The sequence below is a fragment of the Chlamydotis macqueenii genome, chromosome 7 (genome assembly GCF_036417535.1).
Source record: "Chlamydotis macqueenii isolate bChlMac1 chromosome 7, bChlMac1.mat, whole genome shotgun sequence".
NCBI lineage: Eukaryota > Metazoa > Chordata > Aves > Otidiformes > Otididae > Chlamydotis > Chlamydotis macqueenii.
The window spans coordinates 14,321,464-14,338,437 of NC_141562.1; the positions used below are offsets into that span (position 1 = coordinate 14,321,464).

The 16,974-nt window shown below is 54.6% G+C and overlaps 2 protein-coding genes across 2 annotated transcripts; both read left to right on the forward strand.

Moving 5' to 3' along the window:
* The first annotated feature begins 346 nt into the window (after window positions 1-346).
* LOC104477599 (microsomal triglyceride transfer protein) lies at window positions 347-10,221 on the forward strand. Its single transcript, XM_010117753.2, has 19 exons — window positions 347-368; window positions 822-896; window positions 1,820-2,001; window positions 2,170-2,313; window positions 2,749-2,856; window positions 3,077-3,193; window positions 4,406-4,545; window positions 4,698-4,851; window positions 5,013-5,170; window positions 5,498-5,663; window positions 6,119-6,226; window positions 6,354-6,566; window positions 6,697-6,911; window positions 7,521-7,618; window positions 8,433-8,554; window positions 8,700-8,927; window positions 9,213-9,337; window positions 9,593-9,763; window positions 10,045-10,221. Exons 1-19 carry the CDS (start codon window positions 347-349, stop codon window positions 10,190-10,192), a joined length of 2,694 nt encoding a protein of 897 aa, XP_010116055.2. The 3' UTR covers window positions 10,193-10,221.
* A 4,701-nt stretch (window positions 10,222-14,922) lies between these two features.
* LOC147600060 (steroidogenic acute regulatory protein, mitochondrial-like) lies at window positions 14,923-16,974 on the forward strand. The gene is made up of 7 exons (XM_086752381.1): window positions 14,923-14,986; window positions 15,154-15,267; window positions 15,728-15,873; window positions 15,983-16,144; window positions 16,313-16,497; window positions 16,684-16,777; window positions 16,873-16,974. The coding sequence occupies exons 1-7, from the start codon at window positions 14,923-14,925 to the stop codon at window positions 16,972-16,974; spliced, it is 867 nt and encodes a 288-aa protein (XP_086608507.1).

Sequence of the window (16,974 nt, forward strand, 5' to 3'; positions counted from 1 at the left end):
TTTGGTCCCACCGGCTTACGCAAATCTCTTCCATAATGACATTGGTGCCTCTCAGATCCCTGTACAAGGGTGCGATGTGCCCTGCTCTCTCCCATTCTTTTTGGCAAAAAAAAAAAACTCCACAAGACGCTGAGCCACATCGCCACCGCGTAGGGACGTTGGCCCTTCGAAGCCTGTAGTGCCTTCAGGAACCAATTAAACTCATAAGCAGGAAAAAAAAAAGGAGAAAAAGGAGAAAAAAAAAATGTGTAGTTGGTGGGCCAGGGGGTCAGCAGGCTGTGTGCCGCACAACCAGCAAAGCACCCGTCTCCAAAAGCCTTTCCCACACTGTTTTTGGGGAGTAACCATGTTCACCGCCCGACCCGTTGGTGGGCTCTCCCCGTCCCCCATCCAGCCTGGCCCTTTAAGTAACTTGAGCCTCCAGGCTGCAAATCCCAGTCACTAAAAGAATGGAAAAGCAGTTTCCCTCCTTTCTGGGTCTTTTCTTGTAAATGCAACCATTTCTTCCCCTTTCCCAGAGGCGGTTCAGCAGGGGAGGGAGCAGCTTACTGAGCATCCCCCCCCCTCCCGTATCAAAGCAAATTAGCAATTTCTCCACCCTCCGATATTTCTTCCAGCTCTTTTTGTGCAGCTTTCCCCCTTCTCCCACCGGCCTGTGGCAGATTTCCAAACCCTGCGTGGCTGCTGGGGGTTGGCACAAAGGTTTAATTATTTGCTTTTCCCCGGGAGAAGGTCGGGCCCCATCGCCTGACGCCGTGACTCTTGCCCACTTTTGTTGTACGGACCCTCTCCCACCCCTTCCTTCCCCGTCTCCCGCCCAGCTCCCACCATGAATCCGCGGGCAGTTTCGGGATACGTGTGCCTGCTTTGCTTTTCCCTCGCGAGCGCAGTGAAAGGTAAGGTTTCGGGCTGCTTCGGGTGCAGGGACATGATAGGGGTCCAGGTGTTCCGGGAGGTGGGATGCTCATCCCGGCACACAAAGAGCTTCTGAGGACTCGCTGTAACGCAACATCTCCCCCATGTCCGGAGGGGAAGGGAAGAGTTATTGCCACAACAGCAAGTGGCCTGGGCATCTCCTGAGGCGGGGAAATGTTGGGGGGGGACCATGGAAGTACTGGAAAACCAGAGAGTTAGGGCTTTTTCTATATTTCTGCACCGTGTGCAGTTTAAACTCTTCAGTCTGGAGTTTAAGCCCCAGGGAGCGAGCTGGATTTCCATCAATTCATTTATCATTATAACCAAAGTAGCCAAACTGAAAAAAAAAAAAAATTTCAGAAGCCCAACAAGCGCATCAGATTTGCAGGAGAATCTAAAATTACTTTAAAAAAAAAAATAGATTAGACTGGCTAGATCATGGCAAAGGCAACCCTCTCCCCACAGTCATATTTGTATTTGAACAGAGGCTCCAAATAATTCTAGATTAAGATTAAAGCAAGGAGTTTTGATCTAAAGCTGCTCCGTCAACTTTATTTTGCTCCATCGAAGTCAGTGATTTCGTGAAGAATTGCCGGTTCTGATGGGAAACACACAAAAGGAAGAGTGTGGTTCTCCCCTAATTAAAAATGTTAGCGTTGCCCTAATTAATGCCCGAGGTTGAGAAGACACTTCAAGACATCCCTCCTGTCCGTGGGCACGCTCAGGAAGCTTTGCTTCAGGATCAAAGTGCGTTTCTTGGGCAGTTTTGAAAAGTCCTGGAAGCGAAGTGATGCAGCTCACAAGCATCTCTGCAAGTCTCTCCGGGATGGAGGACGCTGGCTGCGGCAAGCGGAGGGACCAAGCTCTTCCACCACGTGTCTTCAACCTTTGCATCTTTCCTCAGGGGACCCGCAGCCACTTTCTTTCCAGCCCAGCACCCTGTACCAGTTCCGCTACGCCCTGGATGTCCAGCTGGAGCACACGTCCGCCCCGTCCCCGCGGGGAGCCTGGCTGCGGGCTGAGGCGTCGGTCCAGCTCCGCCGGCTCTGGAAGGACCCAAGTGGGGAAGAGCTGCTCCAGGTGCAGGTACGTGAGGTGGTAAAGCCATCACAATGGCCAAGCGCTCCTTCGGGGAGCAGCGATGCTGTTTTTCCTGACCTCCTTCCCTTTCTAGCCCAAGCCACCTGAAAAATTACATCAGCCTCAGAGCAGACGTGCTTGGTCACTGCGTTCTGCCATCTTCTGCTGTCACAGATCCGCGACCTGAAAGCCCAGCATGAGCCGGAAGAGGAAAGGAGCCAGGACGGTGCGGGAGGTTCCCCTGAGGAGATTGCACTGAGCCAGGAGGCACGGGCAGAGCTCCAGCAGCCAGTGTTCATCTCCTGGGACAGCGGGAAGGTCAGCTGGACACCTCTTGGGCTTGCTCGCGCCCTCCGCAGAGCGCTCCTGCCTGCATCCCAGATTTTCCCGGCTCTGAAGCCCATGTGAACTCCTCCTCCTCCTCTGATTTCACATCAGAGCACGAGGAACCGGACAGGGCTCATTGGGGAGCATCCTGCATGAAAAGGTCCTGTGGGATGCAAGCTCCTTTCTGGCCTTTTTCTCTAAGGCTTAGGAAAACCATGGTGGGGGAGAAAAAAAAAGGGAAAATCCATGGGTACGCATCCACAAAGCCCGTGCTGTTGAGGGATAGGGTCCTCCTCGTGAAAAATCCTCAAGTATCGATTGCTTAGATTGCAGGGGAGATGCCTTTCAGCAGGGAAGGCAGCAGAAAGCACGCAGGGTCCCCAGCGCCGTCCCCGCAGCCAGCTCAAAGCCCTCTTGCCCTCCCAGGTCAAAGCCTTTTACGGGGACGAAGCAGAAAGCATCCTGATCTCCAACCTGAAGCGAGGCGTCATAAGTCTGCTCCAGCTCCAGCCCCACGCCGGCACCGCGGTGGAGGTAGGCGCAGAGCCGGGGCCAGGTCCTGCCCGAAAGCCGGGGACCGTGCCGCAGCAGGAGACCTGGCTCTGGAGCACAGCCGTCCCAAGATAAAAATCCAACACCCCCAAATATATCCCGGTTTCTAGCTTTTTGATTCTTTTCCTATTTTTTAGTTTGTCTTTTGTATCTGATCGAAACCAGTCAGCCTTAACCATGGTCGCTTACACCTGTGTTTCAGGAGGACGTCTCCGGGAGCTGCCAAGTCACATACGCCATGTCCAACCATTCCATCATGAAGACCAAAGATCTCCTCAGCTGCACAAAGCCGACCTCCGGATTCACCTCCGTAAACAAAGCAAGTCCATTGCTCTCATGGTGCTGGGCTCAAATTAGGTCAAGTACGCCAGGGCTGTCCCCAAAATCTTCCTGCGGGTGGGCTGTGAGTGCCACTCCCAGCTGGCTTCAGCCTTCTGCACCAGCCTGGGATGGGGGCTCTTGTTCTTAGGCCCGTACCCAAAGTAGGATGCTCAACATAGCTCACGAGAAACGCATGGTTCTGAGGTGGGTAGGAGCAGAAAAGATGTCCCAGGTCATCCCATCTCCATCCTTGTTATCAACTCCTGACCTGTCAGTTAATCCCGCTTGGGAAGGTGGAGATACGGAAATGTTTTCTAGACCTCAGACTCATCGGATTGGGGATTAGGTTGACAGGGGACAGGATCAAAGATTTGTTTCGTGTAAAGCAGTAGCTCATGTTCAGCCCTGAAAAACAGATGAAACTTGATGCAGTCATGCTCACCGTGATTAAAATTGATGGGTTTTTAAAAATGTAAAAATTCTGCTGAATTCAATATAAAAATGGACATCACTGCACAGAGAGCCCGTGGGCTTCAGCAGAGGTCTCGACACCTGGCAGTCAAACTCTGAGCTTTCTGGAGTGTGAATCATGGCAAACTTTCCCAAGACAGTAAGAAACCCTGCATAGCACATTTTTTGGCGATAAGGTTTTCCCACAAGCCTGCCGCTGGGATTGAGGCGGCTCCCTGGACCTTGCCTGGATCTGTAGCTGTGACAGCAAAATAATGAAAGGCAAAGTCTATGGATAAAAAAAACCTCTCAATTAAAATAGCGATATTATTATTATTAACCCCTTTTGTGGCCAAAAACCACCGCTTGCACGTGGTTCAGCTCTTCCCCTTCCCCAAGACCTGCCACCTGCAAGCCCAGCTCCTCCCATAACATCTCCCGGCGAGACCGGCGCTCCCCTCGCCGGGGCTGGGAGGTGGAGGTGAGGTCTGGCAAGTGCGTCATTTCTTTCGCAAGCCAAAAAAAAAAATAAAGTAAAAAATCCAGAGAGCTTCCCCAGGCCGTGGTCCTCACCTAGTGCTGCCTTCTCGCTCATCTGTGAAGAGGGCTCTTCTGTTTTTTCCTTTCCTACATTTTGCAAGCGAAGCAGGTGACTTTGTGGACCAGAAAGCGCTTTTGCTGCTAACAGAGAGGAGAGCAATCTCCTGGGGAGAGCAGAAGAGAGAAGAGGTTGTGGTTTTTTTCTCTCCTTTTTTTCAAGATTTTTGGAGTTGAGTGGCAGCCCAGCAGCAGAAGCCAGTATGTGGTGAAAGACAATGTCCCCCAGTTGGTGCTGGCGGAGGAACGCCACGTGCTGTCTCCAGCCCTGAGGTCCACCACCGGCGTCAAAATCACTTCAAGGTGAGTGACGTCCCCGTACTGCTGCCTGAATCGGGCGGCCTGGCACAGGATGAAGGCGCATCTCTTGGAGTTACAGCCTTCACTGCTCTCCTGCCAGCTTGGCTCGGTGTAAATGACAAAGTGCTTCCCGATGGATTCTTCTCCCTCCGCAGGCAGCAGCTCCAGCTAGTGTCACCTCCAACGCCTGGGCCGACAGAGGTGGCCAGACAAAGCCTCGAGGACGTGCTGGCTGGCACAGAGGGACGGCACCAGCCCCTGGGCATGGGCAGCCTGGCCTTCAGGAGGGTCTGCACCCGTTGCCCATCGGTCAGTGATGCTACCCACCCCCAAAACTCACCACGTGCTCTCCCCCAAGCTGGGCACCCGGGCAGGCAGAAGGCCATGGGATTTGGGGTTACGTTATCCCACGGTTCAGGATCAGGGGTAAAAAGAGGCTAAATTCCACCTAACGAACCTCATCTTCGCAGCTGAGAGCCTACCTGAAGGGTTTTGACAGCCAGCGAGTCAAGATGGACACCTCGAAGGCGGCAACCACGTGGCAGTTCCAGCGGTTCATCCAGATGCTGCGCCGCGCCAAGAAGGGAGATGTTCTGCAGCTGCTGAGGAGAGCACCTGAGGAGATGCTGTGAGGATCCCAGGAGCTGTCTTGCCAAAAATTGGTGCACATAGGGTCATTCCTGGCCCTGGCAACTAGTGTCATTTGGTGCTGGTCCATACCTGGTCCGGGTGCAGTGACTAGTGCAAACATACTTGTGAAATACCTGGGTGTGGGTGAGTTCAGAGCAAAAGCCAACCTTCTAGGATTTTTTAACCCATGGTCCAAAGCTTCCAAGAGTTAAACCAAGAGGAAAGCATGGAGAAGAGAAAGAGAGATGAAGAGCCACCAAGGCACCTTGTTTCTTCTCCAGCTCTAACAGCAGGCCAAGCCACTGATGACCTCTCTCCTCTCCAGCCCCTTCGTCGTGGAGGCAGCGGTGGCAGCGCAGTCAGAGGCATCCTTGGCAGCCCTGTTGGACTTTCTGGATTTTGGCAAGGAGCCCAAATCCCTGCTGGAGAAGTTTCTCTATGCGGCAGCTTTCTCTCCCCGGCCTTCGGGAGAGCTTCTCCGCCTGGTGTTAGTAAGTACAGACGTTTCTCTTCCTCCCTGAGGGTCCTGAGTCCGAGATGGATCCTCACCCCGTTTCAGCCAGGAGGGAATGGCAAGCATATTTTCCTGGAAAAGGAAAATATGTTTTTATAGAAATACATCTTGCTGCTTTTGGGATTATTTTATGGGCTTTTAATGGGGCGCTGGCGATGGCAGTAGATGCTCCTCAGAGAAGCATTCAGCAGAAAGTGCTTTATATCAGTGCATTACAGATAACAACAGCTTAATTAGAAGCCACTGAAAAATCCGCATTTTATCCCATTAAACCATGCATTGCCTCCTTCAAGGCAGGCAAGAGGTAGTTTTTCCTTACTCTTTTTGTAAATGCTTTGAGATAATAGGTAAAACACAGTCCTCATCTCTCTTTTTCCCCATTTTTTTTTTTTTTCCTGCATCCTAATACCCCTTTCCTGGTCTGGTGCCCAGGACAAGCTGGATGGGAAGCAGCTGGCCCCCGAGGTCTGGGAGACGGGTATAGTTGCCGTTGGCTCACTGGTCGGCAAGCTGTGCCAGCAAAAGCTGTGTGGGCTGCAGGTGGGTCCTCTGCAAACTCCTACCCTTGGCTTTTTCGGTCTCCTCCCCTTCTCCGGGGGTGCCCAGAATGTCTCCAGTCCCTCCCTTCATTCTCCTTCTCTTCTCCCCTCCTGCAAACCCCGAGCAGGAGGTGGAGCGTGGGGTGGAAACCATCCTCGCGGGTCTGAGAGGTGCCAAGGAGGAGCCCGAGGTGGTCATTTACCTGCTGGCCCTGGGGAACGCGGTGCTCCCCGAAACCATCCCCATCCTCCTGGACCACGCCGAGGAGGGTCCCACCGCCGTCGCCACCGCGGCCATCTCTGCCCTGCGGCGGTTCCCCGCTCGGCACATCTCCAGCAAGGTACAAAACAAAGTTGCCAAGGCTTGGTGCCCCTCTTCCCATTCCAAGCCAAACCGTCAGGGTGCAAACAGAGCTGCCATTCGCACATCGCCACCCTAACAGCACCATTTTCATTGCCCTCTGGCATCAGGTGAAACGAACAATGAGGAGGATTCTCCACGAGAAGAGGAAGAGCTATGACAGAACATGTCGCCTGGCCGCTGCAGAAATCCTCCTAGACAACAAGCCCTCGCCCATGGATGTCATCAACATCCTGCTGGCCGTCAACGAGCTGGAGATGGAGATGGCAACGTTTCTGCTGCTGAAGGTCCAGAACAGCCTCCGTGCCGACCACCACCCCGCAAGGTGGGTCTGGAGGGGAAGGTTGCATTTTTTCCCCTAGCTCTACATCACTTTTTTTTTTTTTTTTTATTATTCCCTTCTTCCACACTCCAGCTGTGGCTTTTGACACCACTTCTTGGAGCTGGCACTGGGGCTGGCTGGAAATTCCCAGCTTCAGGAGAAAGAAAACAGCAGGGCTGCTAACACCGATGATGCCCAGCCAGCCGAAACCCAGCGTTCCTCCTCGCCCTGCCCTGTGGCAGCGGGACCCAGGCTCGTGGCTTCGGCAGAGACCTTGGAGGCCAAAGCTCTGGCTCACGGGGCAGCGCACAATTTGTAACAGCGTTAATCTTCCTATCTGCACAAAACAAACCCAGCTCTAACATTTTCCCGAGCTAAGCAAAAGCTGCACAAGAATATCGGGCTGGTTTATCCGAATAAACCAGAGGAGAGGGAAATTCCAGGGTGGCCCATGTCTGCTCGTTTCCTTTTTTGCTCGCGTTTCTCTGGGCAACTGAAAGAAATAGTTTGGAAATTTATATTTCCTTCTTCGTACAGCCTTCTCTAATGACCACTGACACTTTCCCTTCCTTCCTTCCTGGTGCTGACATCCCCTTTCCCTCTTGCTTCCAGGAAGATAATGAAAGACATCATGAGAGACCCACGGATAAATAATTACAACTTCTTCTCGAAGGCTGGCATCTCCTCCTCTTTCTCAGGACCTCTGACAGGTGACACCAGGGAGGACACCAATCCCTTGGTCCCCTCAGATGCCTAAAGGAGGGGTTGGTGGGGAAAGGCAGCTCTCACAAGAGACCTTGGCATTATAAAAACTCCCCAAAATCTCGGTGTGAGGTTTCCGAGTATGTGTCCCAGCGCCAGCTGAGGCTGGCTGGTGGCCATCACCTGAGGTATGTGTACCTCTCTCTGACACCCCTGCAACCACACAGCAGCAGGGCTGGGCTGTGCCACGTATCTTTCCAAAATCCTGCTAATTTGGAAGAGGAACTTCAGCTGGAGGTGCAACTAATGATGGGTTGTCAGTGGGAGTTTCCGTGCTTTTCCTGATAAATCAAGATATTTGGCTCCGTTCCTCAGTTCCTTAGGTATTTTTAATAAGCTCTTCAAAGAGGAGAATCCTTGTGTCCTGAATGAATTTGCTTTATCAGATATTTAATGGCTGACACACGAGATTCGTGGAGGTCAGCCACACTGGCCATAGGTGGGACGGGTCTACAGAAGGCTTACAAATTACCAAGGAGCTCTCTAAGGATCCTGCTTTTGGATATAGTTGTGACCTCCCAATTCCCGCAGTCAGTCTGGAGGAGCTCTTTTAAGAAACCGCCTCATCCTCCTGGGCACTGAGTTGGTGGCACCGGGCACAGGGGACGCGCCTGCCAGGACGCCAGCCTTGCATATCCCACCTGTGGGCTCTTATTTTCTTGTCAGCCTTCGTCCCCTGCTGCTGCTCTTGGAGCATTTGTGGTTCACCACCGTTCAGTGACTCTTTTGCAAAGAGCAAAAATTTGTCTCTTTGCCTTTCAGTCACCCAGGACCTGCTTTCCACTTTCGGGCTGGACCTGCTGTTTTTGGAGGGTGGATTCCTGAGGAAGAGCATCTCTGACTTCTCGCTGCTCAGCCGCGGCCAGCAGCTTCGCGCAGCTCAGGTGGGCTGCTGGGAGAGCGACTAGGGGGCACGTGTGCAGAGAGGGGGTGACAACACTAAGCCAATGGTGACACTGCCCCATCTGTGTCCCCTCTTGACCTCCGTATGGTGCTTGACCTCACCACTGCAAAACCTCTGTGTTTCAGGTCACTATCGAAGCACAAGGGATGGAGTCGATGCTGGGAGAGAACGTCTTGGAAGGGGAAGAAGAGCCAGAGCTCATGGCTGGGATGTCTGCCATCTTCTTTGATGTTCAGTTGCGGCCTATCGTCTTCTTCCAGGGATATACAGATTTGATGGCCAAGGTCCTGTTAAGCAGTGGAGAACCCACAAGTGTGGTCAAAGGGAACCTCCTGTTGATGGACCATCACCAGGTATTGGATGGCAAGGGGTGACCTGTCCCAACACCAAATCCTAGTCAACCCCGTAGCATGAGCCAGTGGATTTTAGGTATCTTACTCACCACAGATACAGATCTAAGAGCCAGGTGGCACTGCCAGATGTCTCTCGAGGTTGTAAAACAGCAAGATGGCTCGGTCTACCATGGGATACACATAGCTTGAGTTCCTCCCTTGCAAGCCCAGCTGCAGGGCCGGTATCAGCCACTCAGCCAAGAGCAGTGCCCGGTCACAGCAAGGTCTACCTTCTCCATCTTCCAGGTCATTCCTCTGCAATCTGGCCTCCAAGTGGCCATCAAACTCCAGGGCGGGCTGGGGCTTGACATCTCAGCCAACATGGATGTGAGCATTTGGGATCAGGAACTGAAAACCAGCATCAGCACAAGGTCAGCGGGCAGAAAACTGTTTGGCTCCGGGGTACCCGGTGGGCTCAGCACGAGGGATGCTCCACCTTAGGCTGACTTGCCACAGCCTCCTCCTCTTCTGGTGGGTCTAGCCATTCCCGGTGGACAGGTTGGGTTGGAGTCTGGTGGACACTGGTTACACACTTCTTTTCCATGGCCAGACCTAAAATTAAGGTGCTTGTGGGGTCGTTTGGTGCCATTGCTCGGTGACCAAACTCACATGCTTCTCTCTTGCAGGGGAAGCCTCACCATGGATTTCCAGGTGGAACTGGATTCCCCTTTCCTCCAAGCCACCCTGAGAAACCAGGTGGAGATGGAGACCTCAATCCACTTTGACACCATGCTGAGGTTTTCTGGCAGCCCGGTGCTCATGTGCCTGCAGCTGAGAGAGGAGCAGGTCCCGTACAGGTAATCTCTGGATGTGGCCAGATACTGTAGAAACATCATGATGTGCTTGAGATAAAGGAGGACTTCTTGGGGAGAGGAGGGAGATAATGGTTGTACACTTATTGAGCGGGATGGGTTGAAACCGATAGGGATGGGGAAAGGACACCACAAGTTCATCATGACATGGGTGGAAGCACCATGCCTAGACCATCGGGAGATGGTGAATATGCTGGTCTGGGAGGTGGATGAGGTCCACCACCACCACAGCCTCCTGACCATCCTGCTGTCACCTTGTCCCACAGAGAAATCTTCACAGTTTCTAAGGTTGTTGGGAGCCAGAGCAGCACCACTCGAAAAGGCAGGCAGGGCACCATGCCCGGGCGGGAGTTTGCCTTGCACCGGGCTAACTCCAAGGTCTGCAACATCCTGCTGACAGCGGAAGAAGAATAGGGGAGCTGGAGGACTTTGGGACCGGATAACTGCCCCCACTCCTGCCACACACCCCAGCTCTCTGTGAACCCAACATGAGCTGTCAAGGGTTCAGCTTGACAGCTGCCCAACTCCTCCACAACCATCTTTTAATAAGAACAATGCTGCGATAAGGACACCAGAAGACACCACAAGAGGAACTGCTGCGAGACAGCCAGAGGCACCCCTTGCTTGGGGCTGGAGGAGCCAAACCTGCCCTCTCCTCCTCACCTCAAAGGCCAAGATTGCCCCTGCCTGAAGACTTCTCCTTCACAGGGAAGGGCTTGCGGGAAGCCAAACTGGCCCCTGTGAAAAACAACCTCCTTCTGCAAGCTGATACCCAAAAATGTTGTGTTTTCTCCTCATTTCTCAGAGTAGTCAGGAGGGAGCACACGTGCAGCCGGCAGGGAGGAGGTTCCCCACGGAGGGAGTCAATGACCCTCCTTTAATGCTCAGTTTTGTGGCTCCCAAATTGTCCAGGAACATGGAAAAAGTTATTTCTGGAGGAGGTGTTGAGCTTTTTAATTTTTTTTTTAAACGCAACCACAGAAAAATCAGCAAATTGCAAGAGACTCTTCTAAAGAGCATGCACCAGCAGTCTCAATCCTCATGTTGAAACGGGGAAAATTGCCTTGAAGATAGAGCTTGAAAATGTGGAAAAAAATGCTGGAGACCCACCAGCTGCTGGGGAAGGCTGGAAGGAGGTGGGGGACTGCCTGAAGGAAAAGAAGGAAGAGACATTGGTGTTAAAAGCATCTCATCACAGCTCTGCGTATCCCCTTATGATGCGAGAATCACCCAGGGGTCACAAAAAAAACACCTTGTAATTAAAAAAAAAAAAATCACAAGAGCATGGGGCAAAGATGCTGGAAGTAGAAGAACTGCTGGCCTGACAGGGGTGGCACGCAGAGCTGGATCTCAACTCAGCAGTGCTCAGCTGGGGAACCAGATGATTTCAAACCATGGGTACAACCTGGCGAGGTGTTTGGAAGAGCCTCTGTCCTTTGGGTTTTGTTTTCTTTAATGAGTTATTGGTGGCTCAATCCATCTTATGGGGCAAATGCAGATGCTGGTTGCCATGGAGGGCAAGAGATTGTGTTTGACTGCCGCGGCTCCTTTCTGGATCCGAGAGCTTGGACAACCACTGCAGCTGTCACTTCAGGTATTCATCATTCAGGGCAGATGTCATTCAACCCGAACTGAAAAAGCGAAGTAGGAGGGTCCCACCTCCGTCCCACCCACTCCCTCCTCTTCATGGAAGCCCACGCAAACTAGGGGTGCCTTTTGCTGGTGCACGTAGATTCAAAACCCATCTGGTGAGAGATGGCTTCTCCCTAGAGCCTCTCGTCTTCCTTTTTGATCCCAAGTTTACATATTAACGGGGAAGCCTCTGGCCTCCCTTATCTCCTGAACAGCAGCTCCCCTTCCCTTTCAGTCGAGGCAGCAGATGGAGATAAGCTTGCCTCAACCCTACGCGGAGGAAGGCAGCGTTCCAGCAACAAAGAGGTACAGCAGCTTCCCTTTTCTGCTGATATTTGGGCTCGTTCGGTCACCGTTTGTGAAAAATCACAATTGGCTCCAAGTAAATATTGTTCTTCAGTTTTGCCTTCTCCTCTCAAGTCGGATCGTCGTCAGCCCCGGCCACCCAACACCTCTCCAGCGCTGGAGGTAGGCTCGCAAGGAGAAAGCAGTATTGTTTCCTGAAAAGAACATGCCTTGGAATTTTTTTTTTAATTTTTTTTTTTTTTTTTAAGTAAAGAGGGACATCAGCATTTTTTTTTTTTTTAAATTATGAGCCTAACAATGTAGCACTGAGTCTCCTGGTTCGGGAGGAGGAAATGTGTCTGGTTTTCCATCTGGAGACACTAACTATGAGTCCTTTGGTTACATGCAGAAATAAAAGCCACGTATTTTTATATTTGCTCTGCTTAACCCTTAACTTTTCTGGGCGTGTAGTTGGGAAGGTGAGAGGCAGAGAGCAGGTCCCACAGCACAGGCACTTCCAGCAAGAGCAGCGCAGCCAAAACCACCTTTAAAATAGTCATGCTCCCCACAGACCTGCTTTCCGGGTCTGTATTTAGGGCCCATCACGAGATCAAGATGAGGTATGTGAGGTCTACCCCTGCTCCTGGAAACCCCCAGAGCGCCGTTAGGGATGACAGCAGCCTGGCAAGAGGGTTCCCGCGAGGCCGAAGGTGCTGCCTCACCCCATCCTGCCAGCTTCTGCGAAGGTGTTAGAGGCCATCCAAGACATGCTTAACATCAGGGCTTCCCCTCCATCAAGGCTCTGCTGATTACGGAGCGGTCTCGCTCAGAGCTGGCCTCAAGGACGCGGAAAGTAATTGCCCTGGGGCTTGCCCTCGAGCCTGAACAGGAGGATCCCTGCGTGACCGCGGGAGGAAGGAGCCCGTATCGCCCTGGTTGCACTGCTCAGCTTTCTGCTGGGCTGCCGATAGCAGCTCTGAGTCCCGCTAACTCCCCGTCTTCACCCTTTTCCCCCAGGAGCATCCCGTTATTTCCCAGTCCTTTTGTCTCACTGGCGGGATTTGGGCTGACTCTGAGCATTTTTACACGCCGGTGAGCTGCTATAACCTCTGCTGGCGTGCCCCATCCCCGTGACCGCCTTTCCTGCGGACCCGCACAAGCCCTAATCCCCATCCAAAACCACGCTGCTCTGCCGGCTGGGCTGAGGAGGACTACATGGACCCAAAACCTTTCTCAGCCTCAGCATTTGCTCCTCAGCCAAAGCTGAGGCACCAGTCCAGGTTTTACTCAAATGCTGAGCGACAGCCTTACCCTAAACATGTTGAACTTTAAGTCCTGAAGGACAATTCTCATCCTGCCAGAGGGGCCAGGTCCTATAGCTGGGGCTGGACCTGCAAATGCGCTTCCACCAGCCCCCTTGGAAACGGTGAGGAGATTTCCACAGGGATTTTACCGGTTTGCGTTGCTGCTGGAAGCTTCGCTCTCTGAAGTTTCCTGGGTTTCTCCAAGAAGGGACCTTTCCGCCCCAAACCACCAGCACTAATTGTATGGAGCCCACAGAGCCGGAACGCAGCACGGTGTGCTGCTAAAATTCTGCCTTTGCCTCCCAAGCGCCGGTTGTAGGCTCTGCGTTTCATGTTCGGTGGTGCTGGTTGCTCAGGAGCCGTAGGATGCTCCCTGAGCCGGCGCATCCCTCCCAGGAGATCCCACGCTGAGCTGCACAATCGGAAATGATGGGTCCCCCAAGGGTCCTTGCATCCAGGAGCAGGGGACAGGGATAACTGGGGAGGGCTGGGAATGCCAGATCTTCTTTCCTAGTGGAGGTCCTACATCCACCCAGCATGTAGGGAGTGTGCAAAGCAGCCCAGGGCCAGCACCTGGGAGCAGGGCTCCTGCCTACCTGCTTCTCCAAAAGTGGCTTTGCGTGTGGAGCCGCAGGCCAGCAGTGACCTCCAGTGGCTGCAGCCCAACCTGGTGGAGATGCCAGGCCAAAACCACTCTCCTGTGGCCACAGCAGGGCCTCAGGCATCCCACACCCCAGCCCTCAAGCTCACAGGACCTTCACATCAGCAGATGACAGACCAAGGCTGACCCACAGCAGCCCCTCACCACTCTGAGCTGGGCTCTCCTGTGGCAACACCAACCTCTCCTGGCCTCCAGCCTTGCCACCACAGGCAACTTTCAACTTTTTCTTTTCCCCTGGAAGTCACTCCATTCCCAGGACACCTCAGGAGAGCAGATGGACCCTGCTCACCCAACAGGGCAATAAAACCTTATCTGCCCACCTACTACAGCTTTCTGCAGAGGCAAAACCAACACAAGAACACATGTGCAAGAGCAAGGGGAATATCTGTGAGGGGATAGCCCATCAGCAGGGACCAGCTCTCCTTGGGACCTATGTTCTGGCCCTCAGTGACTCCCCAGACCCCATGAAAAATTCCAGAAAAAAAAAAAGCAGTTTGCAACTCACCAAGGTGAAAAAGAAAACTCTGGCAACAACAAACCTTCCCAGAGAGCTGCAGTTAGGCCATGGTCCCCCTCCCCAAGCCCCTGCTGCTGAGGGGGCTGCTGTTATAACCTGCCTGGCAATCAGGGATGGAAGGGGAAAGCTGTGAAACATCAATGGGATGCAGCTGTGCCATGAGGTTATCCCTGCAGGAAAATCCAATGGGAGGAAGCTCAGGGCTGGGGAAACAGGCAAGGGGTCCACGAACTGGTGGAGCTGAGCCATGCCGTGCCCAAAAGCCACCTGCAGGCGCCTCTTTTGCTCCCCCGTTCCTCATAACACGTGTAATAAAGCAACGTGCGATGTTGTATGGATTCCCTGGACCGTCCTTGTCACCGCTGCGACAGCCCCGCGGCCGCCGCGGAAGGGCCTGTTCGGAAAACCCACCAGCCACGGCCACCCCAGATCGCAAGCCGTGAACTCTCTCCTATCCCTTCAAAAGCCAAAAAAGCCCACCTGGCCCAAATATTTGGGGCAGGGGCCTGGGGGAACACAGCGTGGCTGTGTTTTGAGGGGTCAGCTGGAGGTTTTGCGTCCAACCGTCTGAGCGGGGCCGTTCAAAACACGCTCCGCTCATCCGGAGGGAAGCGTGGCCTTTCCCTCCGGTCCCTCCTCTCGCTCGCCTTGTCCTTGAGCGCTCCTCATTCCCCGTCCTTCAGACCGGCTTATAAAGGGGCGCGGGGCCGCCGCCCGCTGCCGGAGGTGGCCCTGCTCTCGCGCCATGCTGCGGGCCACCCTCAAGCTGTGCTGCGGCATCGCCCACGACCACCTCCGTCGCCCGCCCGGTAAGCGCCGCTCGCCTTCCCCCCCGCCGACCTCTGGTAAAAAAACGGAGGGTCCTACGGGAGACGCGGAGTCTGCAAGCAATGGGCATCCCCTTGGGAGACGCGGGGCACCACGGCGTCTTCCCGGCACGCTCCGTGCTCACCGAGCTCCGCATCTCTCCCTTTAGGCTTGAAGATGACGGCCGTACAGAAAGACGGGAGGGGGCCAGCGGAACGGGGATCCCGGCAGCTGCCTTCCCAAATTCCTCGTTGTATTCGGAGGCTGATGAGGAAGGAGACAGGTAAGCTCAGCCCCGGGCGCTTGGGTGCCGTCTCGCAACCCCCTTGCGATGCGTGCTGGAGGGGCGCATGTCGAAGCGCACCCCCTCTCCCTATGATTTGGCTCACATTTTGAGGGGACAGGTAACGGCCTCCTCAATTTAGCAGAGGCTCCAGGCACTTATTGGTGTTTTGCTGCCTGTCTGCTGCGTCTCTAATTCCACCACGTACCTAAAGGCTTGAAAATTGGTGAATTCATCTGTGTTTTTGGGGTTTTTTTAATTTTATTTTGACGCATGGCTTGCAATTCCCAAAAGCTTCCCAAGCAGTCGCAGTGACTGAATGCCAGGGACGCTCCCGACAGCGAGGTTTTCCTGCACCCAGCCCAAAATGGGAACCAGTTGCCTGCTGGAAACGGCGGCGTGAAAGATTTCGGGTCAGCAAAGCTTGGTTTCTCACGCCGCCCTGCCTTGCTCCCCGCAGCTGCCCGCCCCGAGCCCTCCGCAGACCTCGGTCCCGGCCGCATCTCTGGCGCGGACCGCTCCTACGTCACCCAGGGAGAAAGGGCCCTGCAGCGCGCGCTCAGCATCCTGCAGCACCACACCGGCTGGCAGGCAGAAACCACGCTGGTAACGCCCGGCCGCCCCTTCGCCTTGGCTGCTTCGTGCCCGAAAAGCTCTCGGGGGGAGAAACGAGTCTGGCTTAGCTTAGGTTGACGCGGGCTCTCCGCTCTCCCAGGACGCCGGAGCCGCCGTCGTCTCCAGCGCCGCCCTCCCCGGGCTGGGCAAGGTGTTTCGGGCAGAGGTGGTCCTGGCCGTGCCGGTGGGACGGCTGCAGCGGGAGCTGTTTGAGGGGATGGAGCAAATGCCCCTCTGGAACCCAGCCCTCAGCCGGGTGAAGGTAAGGTGGGATTTGATCATCACCAGGGTGCCAGCCCCGAGCCCCCACCTTGCTCCTGCTTCTTCTGCCCACCCCACCACGCCGCTGTCCCCCGAGGATGTGGGGGTGTCCCCGGAGGGGCTCCCACCAGGAACCTCATCCCCCCGACGACGCTCCTTGCTCTGGCAGGTGCTGCAGCGCGTCGGGACGGACACGTTGGTGACACACGAAGTCACCGCTCCCAGCCCCGGCAACTTGGTGGGCCGGCGGGATTTCGTCAGCGTGCGGCACCGGGGGAGGAAGGAGACGGCCGTTTACCTGGTGGGCACCGCCGCCCGTGCCGAGCCGTCGCCCTCGCAGGAAGGGTGCATCAGGTACAGCACCCTCCCCGAAATCACCGTCGCGGGGCACCGCGGAGGCCACCGACGCAGCCATGTTTGCAGCGGGCACGGCGAGGGAGGCACGCTAAGTGCCACCTCCCCGTTGCGTTTGCTCTGGCATCTCCTCACCCCCTTTTTTTTTTTATTTTTCCTAACCGCCCGCTCCCTCGCGCGCTGCAGGGCCGAGTCGCGGCTGAGCTGCATCGTCCTGCAGCCGCTGACGGGGGACCCCGGCCGTACCCGCTTCACCTGGCTCCTCAGCGTGGACCTGAAGGCAAGCGCCACCCGCGTACGCATCCCGGCGTGCAAAGATGGGCACCCCAACTCTTGGAAGCAACGGGACCAAATTTGGTGTTTTCTCTCCCAAAGGGCTGGATTCCCGCCTCCGTCGTTAACCGCCTGCTGCCGCAGTCCCAAGCGGACTTCATCAAGCACCTCCGCCGGCACCTCTGTGCTGCCGCGCGTCCCTGA